A 22,607-nucleotide genomic window follows, 5' to 3' on the forward strand; every position below is an offset into this window, starting at 1 on the left:
AACGTAACAGGGCCATGAATAACCAAGGGAATAACAGAGGAAAAAGAAGAAGAAGAAAAAGGGAATCAAGGCTGAGCTCTGCTACAGAGGTTGAGGAAAAACTCTACTCTCTAAATGCATTTAAGCACTCGTCCTCGGCGTTAGGCATGCTAATGTGATGGGGTGCATAACGACGAGCAGTGCCTGCAGATGGGTGCAGATTGGGCCGTGCAGGATGTGGTCTGCCATTAGTTGTTCCTGAGGATTTTGAATTTTGGCTCTCAGTCACCATGGCGACTGGAATACAATACCACCATTTTGAATCTTAGCCCGTTGGTTTCTCCCTTTTTTCTATTTTCTCTCCTTTTTCACATCTTTAGTTCTGTCTGCTCTTTTTTACTTTTCTCTCTTCCTTCCATTCTTTTTTATCTTTCTTTCTTCTGGTCTGTCTTTGTCTCTCTCTCTCTCTCTCTCTTTCTATCTTTCTCAGTCTTTGCCCCCCCATGCTGCCTCATTCTCACCACTCTCACCGCTTGGGGGAGTGTAGGGAGAGGGAGATGAGGGGGCAGAGAGGCAGTGAGTTGGACAGAGATGGAGGGAAGGCGGGAGAGAAACAGGGAGAGACAGGGGAGAGTCTGTGAGAGAAAGCGATACAAAGTGAGGGGAAGGCGAGAAGCTGCACAGAACAAGGGGGGAGCAGGAGTGAAAATGAGAGAGAGTTTCTTGTCTAGTCTCTCAGCTCCAGCTAGGCCAGCCAGTAATTCAGTCTATTCCTCAAACAGAGGCGTTTTTCTTTGCCCCATCCTTTTGGATGTGCTTTATCTGGCTGCAGTGTCGCCCCAGCTGGGTCTCAAGTCCTGGATACGGAATCAAATAAACAACATTTCCCCAAACCTAGAACACAAACGTAAATGCCTACAATGCCAAGCGAGACTATGCAAATACCTTGTTGCACAGAGATTGGCCTTCGTAAGAAGGAGGCCCCTGATAGCATTGTGTAATTAGCCGGTGCGGTTTTTTCCCTTTCACTGTCAAGCTAGATTAGCCTTATCCCCGGTTAGGAGATGTGTCAGTGTACCTCTCTCTTCATCCCCCCTAATGGCTTCCTGCGTGTCTATATTGGAAAGTGTGTCCGCCTCCTGGGAGACGACACAGAGCCAAATGCGGCCCTAATAGTTCGGTTCATGATAAACAATCGAACCCAGTAAACGCAAGCCACATTTTCAGCTGAGCTGGCCAATTACTATGATGGAGTTGGGTTGACACGATGACCGGACATTCGTTTTGTGTCTCAACGAGCAGATATGAAATAACATCGCCACCATTTCTGCGAGCAGGTAGTAGCGGCTGGTATCTGAGAGGCGATCGTCAGCTTGTCTGTTTGTGGCCACCACGCGCTGTTATCTGCTGTATCTGAGTGTCTGAGCCGACCCCTCGAGTGGACTGGGTGTGGGCCGCAATGTGAACGTGTTAATGACGGCCGCTCTTGCAGACATACGAGACACCGGGGCCAAGCCTGTGATGGTCTACATCCACGGAGGGTCCTACATGGAGGGGACGGGCAACATGATCGACGGGAGCGTCCTGGCCAGCTACGGGAACGTCATCGTTATCACCCTCAACTACCGCGTCGGAGTCCTCGGTAAGCAAGCTTTTTCTGACAGATTTTTTTTTTCTACTTCAACCTCCTCCTTCAAGGACATCTTTCTGGGCCGCCTTTGTGGGGCAGCTAGGTGTGATGAGCACTGCTGATTGCCACACACACTCCAAATAAGGCTGAAGGGAAAACACAGCATACATGTGCTTCTTGTTGATGTGTGTATCCAAATCAAAATTATTGAGTGTGTGGAATGTGGGTTTGTTGTTGTGACTGGGGTTTAGAATAAATTAAGAAATTATTGTAATGAGGTTGAAAAAAAAATGATGAGATGGGCGTGATGCTGGAGAGACGGAAGAGGGGGAAAGAGTCTGTTAGAGGGAACGAGGGCTTCTCTCTCCGAGTTGCAGTTGGTCGCGGATTGACTCACGCAGCTGAATCCTCTTTCAGGATTGTGTGTGCGTGCGTGTGTGTGTGTGAGAGAGAAAGGAGGGGAGAGGCAGAGAAAAAGAGAGAGAGAGAGAGAGAGGGTGCAAAAGAGAAGAAGAGTGAGCTCCATGGAAACAGCTGCAGCAACACAAAATGGAGTTTGTTAGAACACTACCCAAGCTTTGTAGTGTTTCCATCCATCCCTTTTGCCTCCTCACAATTTTTTTCTTTCTTTCATTGAGGGTGGTTGTGTTCTGAGTTCAAACACTTTGGAGACAGGATACTATTCCAGAGTGGTTGTCTGCATTGGTGGAGAATATTGCCTCAGATGTGGACGTTCACCGACTGCCTTTTAATATAGAGGATATTGCATTGAGTCTATACGTGATGATATTTCATCTTTATTCAAAAGTTCCCTATATTGCTTTTGTATTCACAGGTGTGCTAAGAATATTTAAAGCAGCCGGATGGTCATGTTCAATTTTCCAGGCCTCTTATTTTTCATACGTTAAAAAAGATTTAATTTTTCAGAACCTCTAAAATATATGAAATTAACAATAAGTGATACGGTGCCAGAACTAGACTATTGTTTTCTCTACAGGGTAAAAAGGCAAAAAGAAGCGGAGGTACTCATTGCTTATGCTCATTGGTAGGAGTTCATGAAACTTGGTGCTGAATTTGGTGCTAACAAGAAAAACAGAGAACATGAGCAGCCTTATCCTGAAAAAGAAGCACAGCCTTGCTGCATGTTGATGGCAAGAGGGTGACTGAGGAGAGGTGCCTCCTTACCCTTCAGGCCATTGAGATGACTGGTGCGGTTGACTCACGCAGACACAACTTAATTAATCTTGAGACGCTCTTTTTGATGGAGATGAGAGCGCTGCATCCTATCGATTTTACCCACCGCAATCGCTCACCTTGAACGCCGCGCGTCGCTTTCCCCCTCGCCTCCCGTCACTTTCGTAGCAGTGTCACTTTTTGTAGCGCGCCAATCAGCCTCCAGGGCGGTGAGGCGGTCGGGGGGGGCGGGGGGGCGCCGGCTGGGCGTGCCGCCACGTGGCCGCTGCTGTTGGTTTAGCTGAGCGCGTAAGCCAAACACGCTCATGATCATATTTCTTTCATGGCACTTCAATTATGAGTCAGATGTTTCTTCTCTCGTTGCCACATTTCACTAAATGTCATTCTACATGCATGCACACAGACCCCCTCCAACCCGCCACATGCAAGCACTGTGAGCATGCGTGTGTGAGACACAGGCAAAAACAGTCTGCACACACACACACACACACGGGGATGCAGTTGTCTCAGAGACACGTGCACGGACATACACATGGGTGCAGTCTGCAAAGTGGTTAACCTCCCCAGCAGCCATTCTGAGAAATGAGCAGAGAAGTGATGCATGTAGCTGAACGATAATGTCCATCGCTGCGGCGCGGTCTGATAATCTCCCCGTGGTACGGCTTTAAACAGACACACTCGTACAAACCAAATAAAACCAAGGCCAGGGAGACACGATGGGCCAATTAACCCAAAGCTGTCTGAAGACTTTCGCTACTAAAGTGTAAATTGCAATAAGCAAAACATGAAAAAGTGTAATTACATGTCTCCGTTTTATTTTTGTTTGCAGTTTCCTTTTGAACCCCCCCCCACTGCCGCTAACAGTTTCAGCGTTAATCTAGTCTAGACATGCATTAAGTGGAGTAGATTAGAGGATTGTGTTCGACACTTGCATTAGCAGCTGCACGGTGTATCTTTGGGTCATCTGACAGCTAGAAGAGAGCAAATACTCCACTTCTTCTTCTTCTTCTCCTGAAGGACTGTGCAGCAGCACTCCCTTCATTTGTGTATTAGAAGAAAAGAAAGTCAGGGGTTATAATTCCACACTGGGTGATACAGTTTAATGTAGAAATGCTGAATAAATAAATGAATATTAATGAAAAAATGGACGCCCTTTTAATTAGGCTGCTTAAAGGGATGAGGGAATAATGAAGGCTGAGCGAATTAGACAAGATAATGAGTTTAAAGTGAAAACAGACAAGGCAACAAACTACGCTTTCTGACACTAATATACCTCTCCCACAGTCCCTGGGCAATCTGAATACGCCATTAATAATGCAGTAAATACCTTAGTCGGAACGGAAAACACAATAATCTGAATATTAACTCGTTTCTCAGAAACAATAGGCCCAGTTCTATTACGTAACAACTGCCTTCACTAACAGATCTCTGAAAGCATTTGTTAAAACCAAGAGCAAAGATATTCTCACCAGCAACAAATTGGACGGAATCAAAATAAGAGGCATAAAAGGTCACTGATAAATGATTTATTTTTCTTTGGCATTGGCGTAACTTTGACATTTTTGCAGCGGCGCTATTGCTAGCTCTGCAGGGCTTTTCAACATTTACACACAATAGAAGATGGTCGCAGCGGATCTAATCTCCATTTCTGTGAGTTTCTTCCCAAACGCGGATGGCGGCTTGATGACGTACAGTGAAACTAACCCACCAGCGGAGGGGAGAGCAGAGGTATCACAATGGAGTAAAACTGTATTCGGAGACCCTGGGCCACTCACAGCTCCAATTAGAGACGAGTCCACTAAGACCCCGGTGCTGTTTTATCTCCCCCCCGTAGCTCGTAGCCCTACGCTGCTGTACTGGTAATTATTGCTTCAAAGGGTGGACCCTCAATCCTCCTGAGGCCCCATTTGAAAACTTTCATATCTCAACCTTTCACTACTTAGATGAATGAGACTTGATATCATGTTTAATCTTTTACTACTGTTAACCCACCGCAGTGTGGTCTTCCTTCGTGACGCGGTCCTGGTAGGACTCGGCCCAGGTCCTGGTAGGACTCGGCCCAGGTCCGTGGACCTGAAGAGTTTGGGTTCCTGCTCGTTGATCTCTATGTGTGTGTGTGTGTGTGTGTGTGTGAGAGAGAGAAAGAAAAAGTCATTGTGTGTCCATCTCCAAGTGTGTGACTTTTCTAGCACCCATGTGTGTGTGTGTGTGTGTGTGTGAGAGAAAGAAAGAGACATTGGTAGTCCATCTCAAAGTGTGTGACTTTTCTACCACCCATGTGTGTGTGTGTATGGCGTGCACGTGCACGTGCGCGTGCGTAGTTGCCGCGCCTCTCTAATGGTGTGTAATGAGTCCCAGTCAGAGGGGAGTATCTTGTATCACTGCTCTTTACAAATATAATTACTCACTGGCTCTCCGGAGCATGTCAATTTCCCAGTCCGATTCGTGGGAGGGGGGTGGGGGGGGGGAGGGGGGAGGGGGGTTACTTAATTAACTAGTTTTAAAATGCATTAAAAATGAACAAAGGCTGCCTCTCGTACCAAAACTCAAGGTGAGATTCCCCCTCCTGCTAAAAAAGGACAATGGTCAAGTACAGTTTGCACTTGTGGAGAGTTCCACGCGGTTTATTTGTGACCTTTGATGGCTATCTCCCATATCTGTTTGATCGGGGCCGTTTTATGGTGGCACCAGCGCGCAGCCATGGACTGTCCTCGGAGTTATTCAGGCCTTTAAAAGGATAGTTTTAGATCCAATCGAGAATAACCCTCAGCCCAGTCTCTGCGCGGATGTGGGAGCATCGCTGGAGCAGAAGCCCCGGTCCTGGGGCAGCAGCCCCGGTCCTGGAGCAGCAGCCCCGGTGCTGGGGCATTGATTGGTTCAGTTGCCCCGAGTTATTCAGTGTGTGGTGAGTGACTTTCTTTCCTGTTCCTCTCCTAAAGATGGTTGGTAATTCATCCTGGGATTTGGGGAGCGGCGGAAGGATGTGTTTGGCTGTGTGTGAGCAATATTGCCGAGCAAAAGATAGTCTTTCACACTATTTTGTAGTTGTTTTTCACTTACTGAAGAATTGCTGCGAGGTCCACTGAGAGCTGGAGAGCGCTTTGTGCTCACGGCCTCCTGACCCAAATGCTGCAGTCTGCTGGATGGGGCTTCGCTAGTAATAGTACAGGAGGACGGTTTAGAATCATTGGCCCCATTTATACTTGTCACTTCATCTGTCTTCTACCCGGATTGAGTCCAAATGCTCCACTTACACTTAGCCACGTACACCCGTCTCGGTTGGCCGGATCTCGTCGCACTCCTGTGCTTTTTCCAAGCTATTCAACCCCCAGTGCATAAGGAGATGTAATGCACCTGAAATGCTTTAAATGCAAGTGCTCTTTAGCAGTTCTTATCGCACCCGTTTGAATGTGGGAAGTCTTTACATTTAGTCGACAGAACACGCAGAATAAGTTGTTGTGGTGTATTTCTCCCTGATGCTAAATGCTCTTGGCAGCACGATGTCGGCGCATCATTGCATTCATAAAAATCAGCCTGGATGCTTTTTGATTATATTTCTTTAAGATAAAACGCAGAATATAATCTGTCGGGGTTTCTCTAACTTGTCACGTATCGCAAAAGAAGTGTAACTGTGAGTTAGTTCAGCATGTGTCTTTGGGTGAATCCACTCAAAATAAAGAGGCTCCCTTGGTAAGTGTCTGATATATGAGCTTGGCGCCGGGCAGAGGAATTCTACAAACAGTAGGTGGAAGAAGAAAAAAGGCGAAGGCAGAGTGAGTTCTCTTTGTCTTCTCTTACCAGGAAGAGAGCTGAGATGGATATTTACTTGTTCTCATTGCCATTTGGATGAATTCATCCAAATTAAGCAGAGAACAAAAACATTTATTCATCCTATTAATGTCAGGGAGTGAGGGATTGAAGTAATGGTTTTCATGCTCCAGTCTGCAGCCTCTTGTTGATGTTGCTCTCCTACAAATCCCTGCCAGGAAATTAACTCTTAAGCCGCTCTTGCCAGCCACGCTGCAACCAGCGTCTGGCTCTGCGAGACGGGGCCCAGATGGGGCCCATTGTATCTCATCGCTCGGCTCTCTTTAGCCGCCCCGCAACAAGATGTTGGCTTTCTTGCTTCAAACTCTTAAGTATTGATTAATAAAGTAGGAGTATAAAGGAGTGTGACTCAGTTCATTTTTTTTCAATTAATTAACAGTACTTAGACGAAGAGACCAAAATGTTCTTCATCTTTCAAAAATACATAGGGTGCGTGTCATCAACTTTTCATGAATTCTTTTGTTATTTCAGTTTTTGCACTTTATAATCATTATTCCTATGTGAAATCCCCAGTTCTCAGTTGCGGTCATTTCACTGTGGTTTGATTGGCTCACGATGCAATCTGCAGCACATCCAGAGAGTGTTTAATTTCAAATGCCAGAGACCTCCCTGATTGAAAGAATTTAGTCGGTTGTTGAGGGAGGGGAACCAATCAAGACTAATTGTGTTTTTGCACACTAATGGCAAAGTGCAAACTTTAGAACTGGGTTTCTCGCAGCATCGCCTTAATTAAGAACTGTTTTAATGCCGTTAGACATGAAACTATATAAATAGGCGTTTAGAAATTTAACAACTTATAGGTGCTGTTTTTTCAGCAATAGCCATTCAATGAATTACCATCCGTGATGACCTCACTATACAGTAGTTTAAACTCCATGTGGCACAGTCACCCCTACTACCCACCCTGCGTGACTCTAGGTTTTTATTGAAGAGGCCATGTTCATTCTTCTTGGAGTGACTGTGTGTGTGTGCTCTAACTTAAATTATCACAAATAAAGTGGCAATCTGAAAGTTTTCATTTAGATAATAGCCAGAGGAAGAAAGGAAGAAACACAAGCTGGATTAACATTACGGACCAATGATGAAAGTATTTCAATATTAAGGTTTTGCATCTTTAGCATGTCATTCCAGAGAAAGAGAATACTCTAAATACTTTAACAAAATTCCATTGTTTTCACCCAAATAGAAGTGATGAATTGACCTTGACTGAAATACGGCTCACACACATCGTCTCATAGACCAAGAGCTTTATAGAACTGTTTTTATGGCTTTTAAACAGCCTGTTAACACATCAATTGACAATCTTCATGCAGTATATGAATCATCAAAAACACAGGCATTAATTCATCTTTACTGTGTGTTTAATATTTTTGATCATTCGCTCAAAGCGTAAAAAAAACCGCACAGTGCGCATAGTACAAAGATTCTCTAGTAAAACCTACCATGAAACACAGTATTAAGGTCCTGCTTCCCGCTGTGACACATCCTAATGCTTAGTGACTTCCCAAATCAGTAAAAACTGCTTTAGTGTAAATAAATGGAACTCTGACATTTCATTTCATCAACAAATTGTATTATTATTTCAAATATTTCTTCGTTCTTCAGCATCGTTTTTGAACTCTCTTTTTTCCAATCACCCGAATACCTTTTTATATGCAAATACTAGAAGCGACATGTTGCCACGCGTTGTCAGGACAGATCACAGCACAGACATGACTACTAAACGACTGAATGACGTCAGGACAAATCTTGACCCGAAACGAGCAGTTATGGTGCTGCTTGATCCGGACAAAACAGAAGAGGGAATTATTGGTTCTGTGGTTCAGTGAAGGAAACTGGCAGTCAACACGAAGGCACCAGGTCTTAACCCGAGCCAAGAAGCAAGGAATCTGGGATTGATTTTTTTGACTCTTGATGATTTTAACTTGAGGGGTCACATGTGAGACCGCTGCACAGTTGCACAGCTCTCCTTTCTGGTCAGTCCACCAAAAGACTGCTATAAGCCAGCTACAATAATGAAGAATCCCAGCGAGTACAACACACAGTAACGTTCTGCCCTTTTTGTTTTTACTGATTCCTTGATAGCTTTCGTATTTATTTTAAAGTTAGACACTTTGTCTGTAGCTCTGCTAATGCTTTTTGTTTATTATGTGAGGACCTTCAGATCTGGCCTCTATGTACTGGTTTATAATTGTATTATTTTGTATTACTCAACCACGCATTATTTATCTTGAATGTGCTTTTATGCCATAATTTTCATACATCTTTTTTATTTCTTATTTAATTTAACTAATTCTATTTTAGCACTATTTCACTTTACAAAAACCACTTTATTCAGTGTTGTACTTTATATGGCGTGCACTAGAATCTTCAGCTTCCTTTCAGTTTTCAATTACTATTTCTTATGTTTTTATCCTGTTTATTTGTGTCAGTCATTCATGAAGCAAACTTGATTTATTGATTGATACCCAGGCACAAGACTCAAAGGAAAGAACCCTAAAGTCACCCTGGGGGTGTAATCGACCTGCTGTTACCCGAATGAGCAGCAGGCACAGGAAATGCAGAACCAGACGTGGTAAATTACCGCATTTCTGTGTAGTGGATCTGTTTAAAATATATTCTGGCAAAACAAATATCTAGATATCTAATACAATGTTTTTTTTTTTCCCCAAAAAAATCACTGGCATTTTTCACTCACAGCTGTGGAAAATGAATTTGCTTTTATTGACTTATTGGCTACATGTGCTAAAACGTACTAAATTATAAGGGAGATACGAGGCAAAGAGAGTCTGAAAAGAAATTAGTCTATTAGAATATATTTTTTTCACCTTTCATTGCTCAGAAACAAGTGTTAAGATTTTATCGATATTGACTCAATTCCAACTTTGACATCGTCCGTCCAATCGCTGCAGAAGGACGTACTGATTAATTACTTTTTCCATTTTCTATTACCATGAGGCATGCGTTATCTTGAGCGGCTGGTATATAAAATACACTTTGTTTGACATGCTGTCTCTAAGTTGAACCACCTGCTTTCAGTGTCATCACAGCGGCATTGTGCTAAAGTGTCACTATTGTGACTTGGACTCAGATTGCTGATGTTTTTTTGATGATAATTTGTCCTTTTTTTTCATCCTACAACAAATGGAAACAGGAACAAAGCTCATTATATTTCCTAGGCATGACATTTTAGAAAACTGTGACATTAAGAAATCAATTTCTATGGTACAGTAGTGATTTCCACTATGCAAAACCAGCTTTGCCGTGGCACTGGCCTGAGATTTAAAAACATCTTTAGATTATCGCAGCGCTTCCACCAAAATAGCAGATATGCATAACACACACTGCAAAAAAGGCCACTCTAGAAATAAGCCAAATATTCCTAAATCTAGTCAAAGGATCTTGTATTGAGCAAAAAAATCTGCCAATGGGGTTAGACAATTTGACTATGTTAGAATTCTTAAAACTAGAAAAAAAGTCTAGCCACTGAAAAATCTTAATGTGTCTAGAATTTAAGCACTCAGCTTAATACAAGCAATTTATTTGAGACAGAGTAACTCAAAATGAGGAATTTAGGCTCTAAATTAGCTGACCATTAGAATGTATATCTTCAAATAAGTAGCAAAAATCTTAAAATAAGCCTTTTGTTAATTTATTTTAGCTGACTTTAAGAAATAATACCTTGAAGTAAGGTTAATAACTTGCCAAAAAAAAGTTTATGACAATATATTAAAACAGCACAATGAAACCAAGTTCGATAGTCTCAAATTAAGTCAACAGAAGCATCTTGTTTTAGCATTTACTTCTTTAATGCAGTTCTTTCTCACTCAACAACATGTGTTGCATCCATCAATCCCCTCACTGAGTCCAGGACCATCACACCAATACCAAGTACTTTGTTCTGAGGCTGGAATACCTGCATATTTTCAGTTAGAATAAAAATAAAACGTTTCAGCTGGAATACTGACAGCAACATATTTTTCCTCGAACAGAAACAATTTTCTCAGAGTAATGCACTTACTCATTAAAGGACGTCCAATGACATCAACAAACGCGGCTAACGAGTCTGACTCTCAAACTGAAAAGAAATGTTGGAGATAGTCAATCACTCAATGAAGGCCCTCCACTCGGCAATGGCTTTTTTGTAGGAAGCAGTTGAATCTTGGTCATGCAGGGAGTCCTGGAGAACCTCAGTTTGCAATACTGAGAGCATGGTGGAAATGAACTTTGGATAAGTGAGGTGCAGACAATAATAATACCCCAAAAGGTAAAGGAGGCCTTCATCAAACTTCTTCCTGTCAAAGGTGGTCACTGGTGTGTTTCCAATTGCAATCATGCAGTTATCCCCACAGACGAGCATAACTGGACAAGCCACGGGCCGCTTGCTCAAGTACGTGTCTGGGTTCTCTGAAGCCTAGATGACAAGAGCAGAAGTTTAGGAAATCACAAGTAACACAAACCTGCTCCTGGACTAAACAGATAAGTGCATATCGCTCAAAACCAACATGAAAACACATAGTAATGTTCCTTTTTGTATTTTTGTTGTTGTTAGTAAAATGAGCAAGGACATTAAAGGCGAATTATGGTTGTCCAACTTGTAGCTGTTTGTCAAAACGGATATTTTCTATGTTGAATAATTGTGATTTCAATAATGACCAAAATAATCATGTTTTTTTTTTCCATAATCAAGCAGCCCTAACATGGTGTGCATGAGTAACTGAAATTATATACTTCAAGTCTCACCGTAAGGACATGGAAAACCGCGTCGCTGCATGCGCCTAGCTTCTTCGGTGGCAAAGTGCTGGATGGAAAGAGCAGTGGCAGGGCTCTGAAAACAGCAGTGGCATGTTCCACTTTTTTGACAGAAAGCACAACACAAGGCAGTGTGAATAACCACTCATCATGAGATCTCAGAAATATATACGTGGACAAATCAAGGTATACAGTGATCTCACCTCCATCCAATGTTTTAGGGGGCTTCATCACTTTTTTCATCACCCCATAAAATTGGACCTTTGAAAAAAAGTCGTTCCATCTATTCCTCATTTCTGAGACGTAGTGGGCATTGTTTGGCTGTATTATCCTTTGCAACTCATCTAAGACCTGAAAGACATTAACAAAACAAAACCCAATGGTTATAACATAATGCCCTTTATTGTGACTATACAAATGTACAATAAGAAATAAAATCAACTGCTTTTCCAGTGCACAGTTGAGACACTACATATGAAAAAATAAGAATGGTTTTATATACATTGTAATTTGCTGTGTGGTGGTGAACATAAGAAATTGTTATTTTAAAAGGCCCCTTATGGCCCCAAATCTGTATCGAAAGCTATACAAAAAGGTAGAAACTTGATACGACGGGATTTACTTACATGATCCAAGTCTTTGAAACAAGAATAGGCCTCCAGAATCTTGCTGGGTCGGTCTTGCTCCTTTAGAGTGTCAGAGGTTATGAAGAGTCTTCTTGACTCAAACTCCAAGTTCAGCAAATGGGTTACTGAAGCTTTGTTTGGCTTGTTGGACCGGCACATCTGTTGCAGTGTCGTGTAGTGCCTTGCCTGGGTTTTCTGGCTGTCTAGGACGTCGCCCGAACCACCTGAAAGAATAAAAATAGAGGGTGGGGTTAGAGGGAAAAAGCAACATTAGATTTCTTAATTAAGTAGGAAGACGATAGCAGGTAACAGGACTCAGTCCTGGGATGACAAAAGTCAAAAGATTGACTAATACTTTTGCAAGGCAATTGCATTTCCCATGGACTATATTTTCTTTTGTTGGTAGATTTAGCATAGCAATCTCTCCCACACATCTCAAAATTAAAATGCATCACAACAAGTGTATTAAGTTAAAGATATAGACTCATAACTGTTATTCAGGTGTTGAACTGGGGTGCTGGCTCTGACTGGGGACTGCTGAAGAATGACCGTAGAAGCACTCGAATCCCCGTCGTAGTCACTCGTTGTCATTTCCTCGATTTCCTGCCGTTGTTTCTTTGCAGGAGGAACAGCCTTCTTTGGGCTTTTTACATTTGAAAGCCTCTTCATGAGCTTTTTGGCAACATACTCCTGCCAGGTAAAAACAGTAAACATTCAGACAATGTTTTCACAATCAAAAGGGGAGATAAAAAAATACATACCCAGTGTTGTACCATCGGATAATACTCCACCAACCGCTTTGCCATGGCATTGACCTCTGGTTTGGTGGGATATCTGGCATCTTCTGTAGCTCTTGCAATTGCGATCATATTACACATGGTGTTTCTTATGAGCCGGCAGAAGAGCTCCTTAGATAACTCCACAATGTTCTCAGTCCCCATCCGTTTCTGCTCAAAGTAGGCACGTCGCACCTGTTCAAGTTCACTGTCTGTGTAAACTATGAATTCCGGGCTGGACATAACCACAAACTTAGAAATTTTGGGCTCTTCTTGTGAAAGACTACTGCCTCCAGTCACTGATGGCAGTGGTAGTTCCGCAGCAGTCTCCACCTAAAATACATTTACATTTAGATATTTCATAGGATAACTTTCTGTCATAATATATTACCACACAATTAGTTTTGCTCTTTGGCCCATCCAAAATGTAAAGCCCAACGACACCCTTGTGCAATAGCACTAAACTGTTATATAACAGCAAATCTATGTACTTATTTCTGCAAAAGCCCTGAAAAAACAAAGATCAAGCTGAAGGACTTACACTATTGTTAAACTGACTAAACGTTTTGGCTAATACATTTTAAAATGAAAAGATTCATAAATTGATGGTGTCACATAGATGTATGGACGCACTTGGATGCACTGTAGGCCATACTACATTTGATCATAGCTTAAATTAATGTGCATAACATAGAACTGACCTTTTTATCTTTATTTACAGCAAGCCATATTGCCCGCCGCCTGTGAAAGTTTTCAGGACCAGGAAACAGATCGTTGATTTCATCTCGAGAGAGGGAAGGCAGTAAGTCTTCACCAATCCTGGCAGCTATAGAAAAATATACAGTTAGTGCCAAGATACTGAATACTGAGCTTTTCAATTATGGGCAAATTTGATTTGATTTTGCTCCAGTCAACATTTTCCCAGTGCTAACACAAAAATGTTTTTATATATGGTATATTTATTAAAGCTATATTAATATCAGAGTTGCTATTCGGTCCGGTAGATAACGACCGTTAAGACACCTGTACCGTATCTACACGATTCACGTACATTACCTATTTTGAGTTGAAATGCGGCGGTTTGGGCTCAATCGCCGTTTTGAAAACAAAATAGGTGACCTACATGAATCGTGTAGATTCGATGAGAAAATGTTTTTAGGGGGGGGGGTTACGTGTGAACAGGTGCTTAAGCGCATCCTGGACGAGCGCCGGACGATGTGAAAGATTTTAAATAATCAGGCCGGCCCGGACCCTCCGCACGCCGGGTGCAGCCGTTTCCTGCCGTGTCCCAGGTGGCTCTTCCCCCTCGCCGGTGCACCGCGTCGCTCCACCGAAAGTTGGTTCGAGCGGATTTAAATGAGCGGGCGCCCCTCGCTCCAGATAACGCATCTTATTGTAAAAAAATGCATCTCGAAATTAATCAGATTGATAGTTTAAAACACATGTGTCAAACTCACAGCCAAATCCGGCCCGCCAAGTCATTTTATGTGGCCCGCAAGTGCTTTTCACATACGTGAAACTCGCGGCCCGCCGGGTGACAGCCAGCGCGCACTATGTTACCGAAAGTATCGGTACCGGCAAGTACACAAATGTAAATACACATACTCGTATCGGTTTGGAAAAAAAATGGTATCGGGCCATCCCTAATAAGAATATCTTCAGCCATGCTAGCTAGCTAACATGGGTTTTAGCACACAGGCCAACATAGCAAGGTAGGTTCAAAAATAAAAACGAGTTTTAGGAAAAGATGATTTAATATATCTTACCTCTTAGTGTAGCAAGTGCAACCTCGTCCAGTTGATCCATTAGCTCAACCGCAATTCCTAAAACTCCTGCAGCAAACAAAATGTAGCTGCATTGGAAATCCAAAGACTGCCGTTAAACGCTGCGCGCCCAATTCTCTACACAATGGCGCGACCACATTTGGAATATACCATTTTCAGGGTAGGGCCAGGGGTGCGGTCGGCCGAAACAGCTTAAGTTTGCCCCGTTTTCCTAATAAAAATTATTTTTACTAAAATATAATCAATATTAAGCCCAATGTATGAGATCATTGATTAATGACTGGTTGCTGCTCTTATGAGACACATATTTATAGACACTTTCCCTTGATGAGTATATGTGATAAATCAAACAGGTCGCCCCAAGGGGACGCTACGCTTTGGCGTTACCCAGACCTGTGCGTGTTTGGGAAGTGGGAACAGGGTTGTTTATCTGCGTCAACAAGCCAGCTAGCTTAGCTAGCTAAACTAGAAAATCATGATTTGGCGTTGCGTTATCTGCTTTGTTTTTGTGGGTCTAACCCTCAAATCTTTATTGAGTCATATCAATTCGGCTCATAGTCGTAGTCCAGATTTCCGTGTCGTTTGTGGAATCGATGGTTGTAGCAAAGAATATCGTGTCTACAACTCACTTTGGTATCATATTCGAAGAAAACTCAAGGGGAGGAAGAAGGATGGACACCTCGAGACTGGACCGCACATCAGCGATGGATTTAAACACTAACAACGTGTGGGCATATAGGTAAATCACTATGCGTTACTTAAGTGAGCGGTTTTCAATTGGTGAGGCGCGCATTGCTCAATAATATGTAATTTTAATTTAATAATGATTCAATGCCGCCCCAAAGGCGTGCCAGTATACGGGGAATGCTTTACAAGTTTGACTCGTGGATGTTTTAACGTTAAGTGCTATAATATATTGCACTTAACACTGAAAAAGAGCAAGGTTATTTCCGGTGTTCTGTCGATCTATGCTACCTATCGGTTCTGCGCATGCACAATTGTGGTCTGATTCCCCGCCCATAAATCTATGCAACCTAGCAGGTCGGACATGCGGTAAAAACACTGAAATATTCAATAAATATACATTAATAGAATATCAAAATATGCTCCTTATCTCCTGACAGTGCACATGGAGTGAGTAGTGGTGCAATATATAATGATTGTGTTGGGGGAGCATTATTTGATAGGGTATATTTGTCTATCAGAATACGCCACCACTGAAATATTCAATAAAGTATCAAAATATTGTCAAATAAGCATATGATGTCAATACTGTTAGAGTTATGCCTCTATGGGATTCAGCCTGCCTGCACAATTCGAAATGGGAACACATAATAATTCATTATTTTGATAGGGAAGCGCGACTCGATAGACCCTACCATCGATTTGCGCTACGGTAGCATTTTTCGACAAGGCAGCATAGATCGACAGAACACCGGAACTAATGATTTACCAATGTTTTTGAAATACTGCCTTAAATGCATGATGTCAAAGTTGCAGTAGGCTATGGGCATATATGATGTGAGTTGTTGTAATGTTTGATCCAACCCTTTCCTCAGTTATTTTTAAAACCGATACCTTTCATTATTCTAATGTAGCAAAAGTATTTTGATGCACAAAGACTTTTATAAGTTTGGGCCCCTGCTCTTCTAATATTTTCATGTCCACAAATACAGGCCAACTAATGCAATGGTGGAAAACCGAGAGAGTCCAGCAGAAAATGTGGTGGATAACGTAGAGCGACCAACGGAGGATGCAATGGTGGAGAACAGAGAGCAACCCTGTCCTGATCCTGTCATCGGCGAGCATTTTGGGGCTTTTGACAATTCAGTGTCATTGTACTCTGGCTTTGACAACAGCAAACTCACCTCTCCACGGCACCCTACTATGTCCCAGACATGTGACTGTACTATACAAACAGCTTTGAACATACCAGATTTGCCAAGTGAGCCTGCAGATGGCCCCTCTAAATCACACCAATCTGAGGTATGCATGTAAATATTTTTCTTTAGCACACAATAACAATCTTTTCTAATGCTCCATGTATCTTCTTGTCATTTGATTTTTCTGGGTATATTGTTGTTGGTCATGGTCAGTAGTTCATATTTGATCTTGAACTGTAGTTGGCCCTAGCAGCCCCCTGCTCCCATACAATCTGCCAATACTGCGATTATAGCAGGTTCATTTCCTCACACATTTGACCAAAAGATGCTTGAACATATTAGACGCATCTGATTTGACTGTTCTTTTTTAAGGATGCCTCCTGCCAGGACATTCTGACCAGACAAGCTACTGCTATTGTGTTGAGTGCAAGAGAAAGACACCATCTTTCGCAGGTCTGTCCGCATGCAACATTAACATAATTTAGTCTTTGGTGATCCTCTGCAATCTCAAATCTGATCATTAAATAATATTTACATTTGTCTATCAACTGTCAAAGCCTGGAGTGCTCTTGCTATAAAGCTTACCTCTCAAAATTAATTATAGCCTCTCTCAAGGGTAGTTCATCTGCATTGATAATTTTTTCAGTTTTGCTGTGCATTTAGTCTGTTCCCTTTGCAGCTTCTTTTTACTGTAATACAACGGACATCTCTGTAATGTTTTATTTTTTAAACATGTGCATTTTCTTTTGCCCAACACAAATTAGATTTTGCATATTAAATTAGACATGTATTTGGCATTATGTTTAATTGCCCCATCATTCAATTGATGAGTGAATTGTTTCCCCTTTTTAAAAAATAAATATTGTAGTTTACGTTCCTCTAAAATTGCTCATTGAAAGGGTGGTGCAATATCTGGCCCTAAAGGCTAGTACAAAATGAAAATGTTTTACATTGGACTATTCTGATGTAATGTAATTTGCATCTGTCCTTTTGGCCCTGTTTTTCAGACTGGTGTGAATGATGTTGTGGCAGCAATGCAACAGTACCAAGCTTTGTTGGTGACCAATCTGAGGAGTCGGCTACAAAGAGTATTCCATCAACATCAGGGAAGTGAACTTGAAAAGGAGGCTCTGGCAGTATTTGACCAGTTGGAAGATCCGTTTGCCTCTGTTTCAACAACGTACAGGCAGGACTGTGTGATTAAGGATCATTTCCATTTTGTAGAGTCAGAGGAAGTTATTGTTGGGTATACTGCTTGCTTTCTTAAAAAAGGAGCAAAAAGAGTCCTCTCTACCAGACCCAAATGTTTTCACTATGTTCCTCTGATCAAAAGTCTGGAACAATTATTGTCCCATCCAAAAGTCCTGTCAATGATAGATGAGCCACAGAAATACAGAAGTGGCTATTTGTATGACATTACAGATGGTGAATTCGTGAAATCACACCCCTTATTTTCTGCCCGGCCCTCTGCCTTACAAATAATCCTTTACTCTGATGACATTGAACTTTGCAATCCGCTTGGGTCTCATGCTTCCAAGAATAAGTTGGTAATGTTTTACTATACACTTGGAAACATTAATCCAAAATATCGATCAAAACTGGCTTCGATTCGCCTACTCGCCATTGCAAGGAAGAGCCAACTGTCTGAATGTGGAGTTGATGCAATTTTGGGACGGCTTCAAGAGGACCTGGTAAGGCTTTATGAAGGTGTTAGAATTCAAATTGGGAATGGTGAACGTGAAATATATGGAGCATTATTTTCGATTTGTGGGGACACTTTAGCTCAGCATGAGCTTTGTGGTTTTAAAGAAGGTGTTGGTTTTGCTTTCAAGAAATGTAGGCAATGTGAATGTACATTTGAGGACATGCAATTGTATTTTGATGAGGATTACTTTGAAGAAAGAACAATAGAGAGACATATGCGGCAGTGTAGTGATATTGAGAAGGCCAATACGGAGTGTCTTAGAAACAGTTTAAAAACTACATTTGGGATCAACAGAAGGAGTAAACTAGTAGAATTCCCGGCTTTTAACTTGATCCAACAAACACCACAAGACATCATGCACGTAATACTGGAAGGCATTGCCCCATTAGAAATAAAGTGTGTGATGAAACACTTAGTACTTTTAGGGCAACTTGACTTGGATATTTTCAATGGTGCATTACTTGCATTTCCCTATTCTCCACATGATGTCAGAGATAAACCAAGCCCTATAAGCTACAGCACATTAGCATCCAATGACAATAAATTAAAGCAGTCCTCGGGCCAAATGCTTGTTCTTCTTAAAATTCTGCCATTTTTAATTGATGCAGTAAAAGGTAGTGAGTACCACACAGTCATTCTTGAGCTGATAGAGATAGTTCATATTTTGTTTGCTCCTGTTATTAGTGTACAGACTATCAACACATTAAAATCACTTATTGAACAGCACCTAAAACACATGAAGAACCTTTTCCCAGATAACAACATCACTCCAAAGCAACATTATTTGATTCATGTGCCATCTCAGATTAAGCAACTGGGACCAATGGTTCGTCATATGTGCATGAGATTTGAATCAAAGCATTGCTTTTTTAAACAGTGGGCTTCAAAACTAAACTTTAAAAATGTTTGCAAATCCTTAATAAGGCATAATCAAATGTATGAATGTTGTCAGAATGTAAGTAGTTCTGAACACCCCATTTTTTCAAATGATTGCACATTGGGACCAAAATCAGAAATAACAAACATGTCATACTTAAAAGAAAAAACAAGAGCCTTCCTTGGAAATGATGAGGTTAACCATGCTGTGTCTGTAAAATGGATTAATCTAAATGGCAACAAATACATACGGGAAAAGTCATTATTTGTGTGTGATGTTAATTCTGATCTGCCCGAATTTGGACTTTTAAGAAATATCTATGTGATCAATTCATCATTGTACTGTTTTGAGTTCATGCCGTACAACACCATTTGTTATGATAGAGATTATATGGCATATCAAATCGAGATCCCAAACTTAGCGCAAGCAACGGAGCTTGTATCTGTTGATAACCTTGTAGATTTCACTCCATATTACAGCTTTACTCACAAGGATATAGTCTATGTCCCAATGAAATATTACCTCAGGGATGTGATTGAGCTGCACAAAGCCTCATCTGATGCATTGTAAAAGGCACTGTTATTCTGTCATTACAACAGCTGTTGCTCAGATATACTTGAAAAGTTAGACATTTTATGTTTTTGGCTGTATTTGGCTGTTGAATACAATTGTTCTTAATCAAACTGCATACTTTCATGTTTGAAATAAATTGCTGTCATTTCCTAAGATTCTTAAATTGAGAAGTTGTGGAAGTGGTCTCAATCTTAAAATAAGGACGATAATCGTATTGCTGGAATATTTAGCAAAATATGTCCACACCTAGTTAAATTTAACTTGATATTAGTTGGTAAATCTTATTAAGAAAAATTAAGATATATTTCATCAAAATAAGACAATTTTTCTGATGTGAAAAATGCTTGGCAAGATTCTTATTCTTTTTAGACTAATAATAAGAAAGAAAATCTAGATGCAAGGCTTTTTTACTTTCTTAAAAATCAGTTTTTGCAGTGCAGACATCAAAGAGCTCCCCCGACCATTTTCTTTCATCTGGTCAAGGGGTCTCATGCAGCATCTCATGTTAGAACGGAGCACTTCAGCCAATATGAAGTGCACAGATGCGACGGTGCTTCACTGAAAGAAAATGTCAACCTCGTGTCAGTGTTTGTGGTTGAGAAGCTTTATTGATGGATGTTTTGACCTTTTACTGCCGGGGATGGAAGATGTGTTTTTTTTGTGAAGCTTTCTTTTGCATCCTGAACCTTAATAAACATTATTTTTATGTTTAATCACGCAAAATCTGGAGTTCCGCGGGAAGAGATTGGCGTGTTCGACGTGACGGAAAGACGTCTCATATTTACGCAGCATCCGTCTTGCAGGGATGTGGAATGGTTGAGTAACACAATATTGGCATTTCGATTTCCACGCCAGTAAAATATCACCTAATACTAATTCAGGTGTAGCGCTGCAATTTCCAGGTTTGACCCTTTGTGCCAAAAGTTTTACATATTTTCGAGTGGTCCTTAAATTGAGTGTCTTTGAGTGTGACTCATAAAAAGTACTCAATAGGCAATTCATAATGCAGTCCATGCACAGCGGCAGGTGTTGCCAATGTAGTGATTAAGCTATTTCCCCCCTTGTTTTTTTGTTGCCGAGGCTGTTTACTTGCACGGATAGACATTTCAGAGTTTTGTCAGAGTTTTTTCTGCGCCTTTTCTTTCAAAGCCAGATGCCCTTTTAATAGCCACGCCACTAAATCCCAAAATATATTCGCACCAACAGAGGCTGTTGTGTGACCTGCTATCCTTGGTGGTGTTTGGGCTGGTTTATCACCAAGCTATTGCGAAATGACCTTGGTTTCCAATGGAAGGTCACCTCAACTGTTTATGCGTTGTTACATAGAACATCGGCTTCGTGACATCAGCACCCTTCACAGTGGAGCTGTTATAATTGATGTGTCATAATACTCCCCAGGGTCACACAAAACAACTTAAACTAAGATATCTGAACACATCTGAAAAGTTGTAGCACCAAATCCTGCAAAACCAAGAACAACCCAACTCAAGTACATTTAGGGCTTAAAATGCAACAACAGAAAATAAGTATTGAAGTTTGTGTGATGGTAGCTGCTAATTATTATTTTGTTTCTCCGCTGAGAAATCAACCCTCGGAATGAAAATCAATTGAATGAAAACAGTGCATATGATCGTACGAGGTCTTTAAACAAATACCTCTGTCAGTAGATAACACAAGCGAGATGTACTGTATACCCGAAGGTGAATATTTGTATATCTGAGACTTATTTAACTTTAGTCTATTCCCATCTTGCATCGGGGCTTCTTGTTTATGGCGCCGGAAAGATCTATCAGCGGTGATTCATTGCTTGAATGCTCGGTTTTGCTCTATTCTCGGGGCCCGAGGAGGGAGTCTGCGGCTTCTAATGGCAGTCCTGCTTTTCTTCTTAGTGCATTTGTCCTTGAGGGAGTGTTAACTTCACAACTCCAAAAGCAAACACACACACACACACACACACAAGCACCTCTTTCTCAGGGCGGTACACGTACCGACCTTATCGAACGGAAACCAGCATGTACCCCTTGCAGATGAGCCCACTTACTTTCTCAGCAGCATCGTTTAGGCCAGAAGAGGGAGGGCGGGGGGCGGGGGGAGGGGGGGGTACAGGGAACATCAGGAAGGCACAATTGGTGCACCATGAGGAGTGTCCTGAGACAGGAATGATGTGTGTGAGAAGATATATGCTGGTGAGACAGGTGGAGGTACTTGCTTCTCGTCTTGTCAAGGCATTAATCATAGCAGCGGCCGTGCCTAACCGCCAAGGTCAGCGTGCCTTGCAATGTGTGGCAGGCACAGAGCACTGCAGCAGAAGGGCTCACACAGGCGGGAGGCGAGAGTCTGGACAGGGTGAGGAATTGACAAAAGTAGTCCGAGAAGAAAAGGGGGAGGAGAACATAGTTGGTTTAGCGAAGATGTCAATTGAGGCGGTAGGAGAGGAGATTGCCAAGCAAGGGTAGGTGGACGTGTTAGGATAATGGAATGGAGTGGGAGCAAAATAACAGCATTCAATGATGCACTTGTACAGTGGGTGGAACCGTTCAGAGTGGGGGTGGGGGGTGGGGGGGAGTTCGGGAGGGACAGAACTTGAACAAGGTCTGGCCACAATGCTTTATCACACCTCTCGAGTGGGAGTTTGGTATTATTAGAACAGGACAGAGGCGAGAATGAATGCACATTTGGCAAGAATCGTGACTGCTTGGAGTGAAAGTTGCCAGATGATGAAGGTGCTGCTAGTGATGGAGACTCCATATCCAGATGTCCACTGTAGTGCTTCCACTTAGAAACAGAGTGTCCACATAAGGACCACACTAAGCAAATACAGTAGTATTACGACAAGTTCTATTAAACCTCAGGCAAGTACCATCCTTCTCTCATTGTATAGGGATTTATATGGTGTTGAATGTGCCGTAACACGCATAAGGGAATTTCTATTCAACTGGCGATGAGGAAACTATAGTCATTTCGTCGGGGGTGAGAACAAGAGGTGCTCTTTGTCTTTAC

At 41.9% G+C, this 22,607-nt stretch overlaps 2 protein-coding genes across 5 annotated transcripts in view; one reads left to right on the forward strand and one right to left on the reverse strand.

Moving 5' to 3' along the window:
- The window catches only part of LOC119211439 (neuroligin-3), a 99,541-nt gene that overhangs the window by 15,474 nt on the left and 61,460 nt on the right, over positions 1–22,607 (forward strand). For all 4 annotated transcript variants that reach the window (XM_037462342.2, XM_037462343.2, XM_037462344.2 and 1 more), the window contains one exon: positions 1,472–1,621. In XM_037462342.2, the coding sequence (XP_037318239.2) occupies positions 1,472–1,621 (150 nt within the window). The remainder of the gene's footprint in view (positions 1–1,471; positions 1,622–22,607) is intronic.
- On the reverse strand, positions 10,288–19,960 carry LOC119228889 (uncharacterized). The gene is made up of 7 exons (XM_037488875.2): positions 13,487–19,960; positions 12,771–13,118; positions 12,501–12,699; positions 12,010–12,233; positions 11,587–11,734; positions 11,375–11,484; positions 10,288–11,045 (listed from the first exon to the last, which is right to left on the reverse strand). Exons 2-7 carry the CDS (start codon positions 13,026–13,028, stop codon positions 10,737–10,739), a joined length of 1,248 nt encoding a protein of 415 aa, XP_037344772.2. The 5' UTR covers positions 13,029–13,118; positions 13,487–19,960; the 3' UTR covers positions 10,288–10,736.

Source organism: Pungitius pungitius, chromosome 2 (genome assembly GCF_949316345.1).
Source record: "Pungitius pungitius chromosome 2, fPunPun2.1, whole genome shotgun sequence".
Taxonomy (NCBI): domain Eukaryota; kingdom Metazoa; phylum Chordata; class Actinopteri; order Perciformes; family Gasterosteidae; genus Pungitius; species Pungitius pungitius.

What these genes read in the sequence shown, in the direction of transcription:
- LOC119228889 (XM_037488875.2), bottom strand. Translation starts at nt 13,028, where the DNA reads ATGTCCAGCCCGGAATTCATAGTTTACACAGACAGTGAACTTGAACAG. An exon ending in CCCTAAAACATTGGATGGAG is followed by an intron (nt 11,485 to 11,586) that starts GTGAGATCACTG and finishes CTGTCAAAAAAG; the next exon opens with TGGAACATGCCACTGCTGTT. An exon ending in CGGTTTTCCATGTCCTTACG is followed by an intron (nt 11,046 to 11,374) that starts GTGAGACTTGAA and finishes CTTGTCATCTAG; the next exon opens with GCTTCAGAGAACCCAGACAC.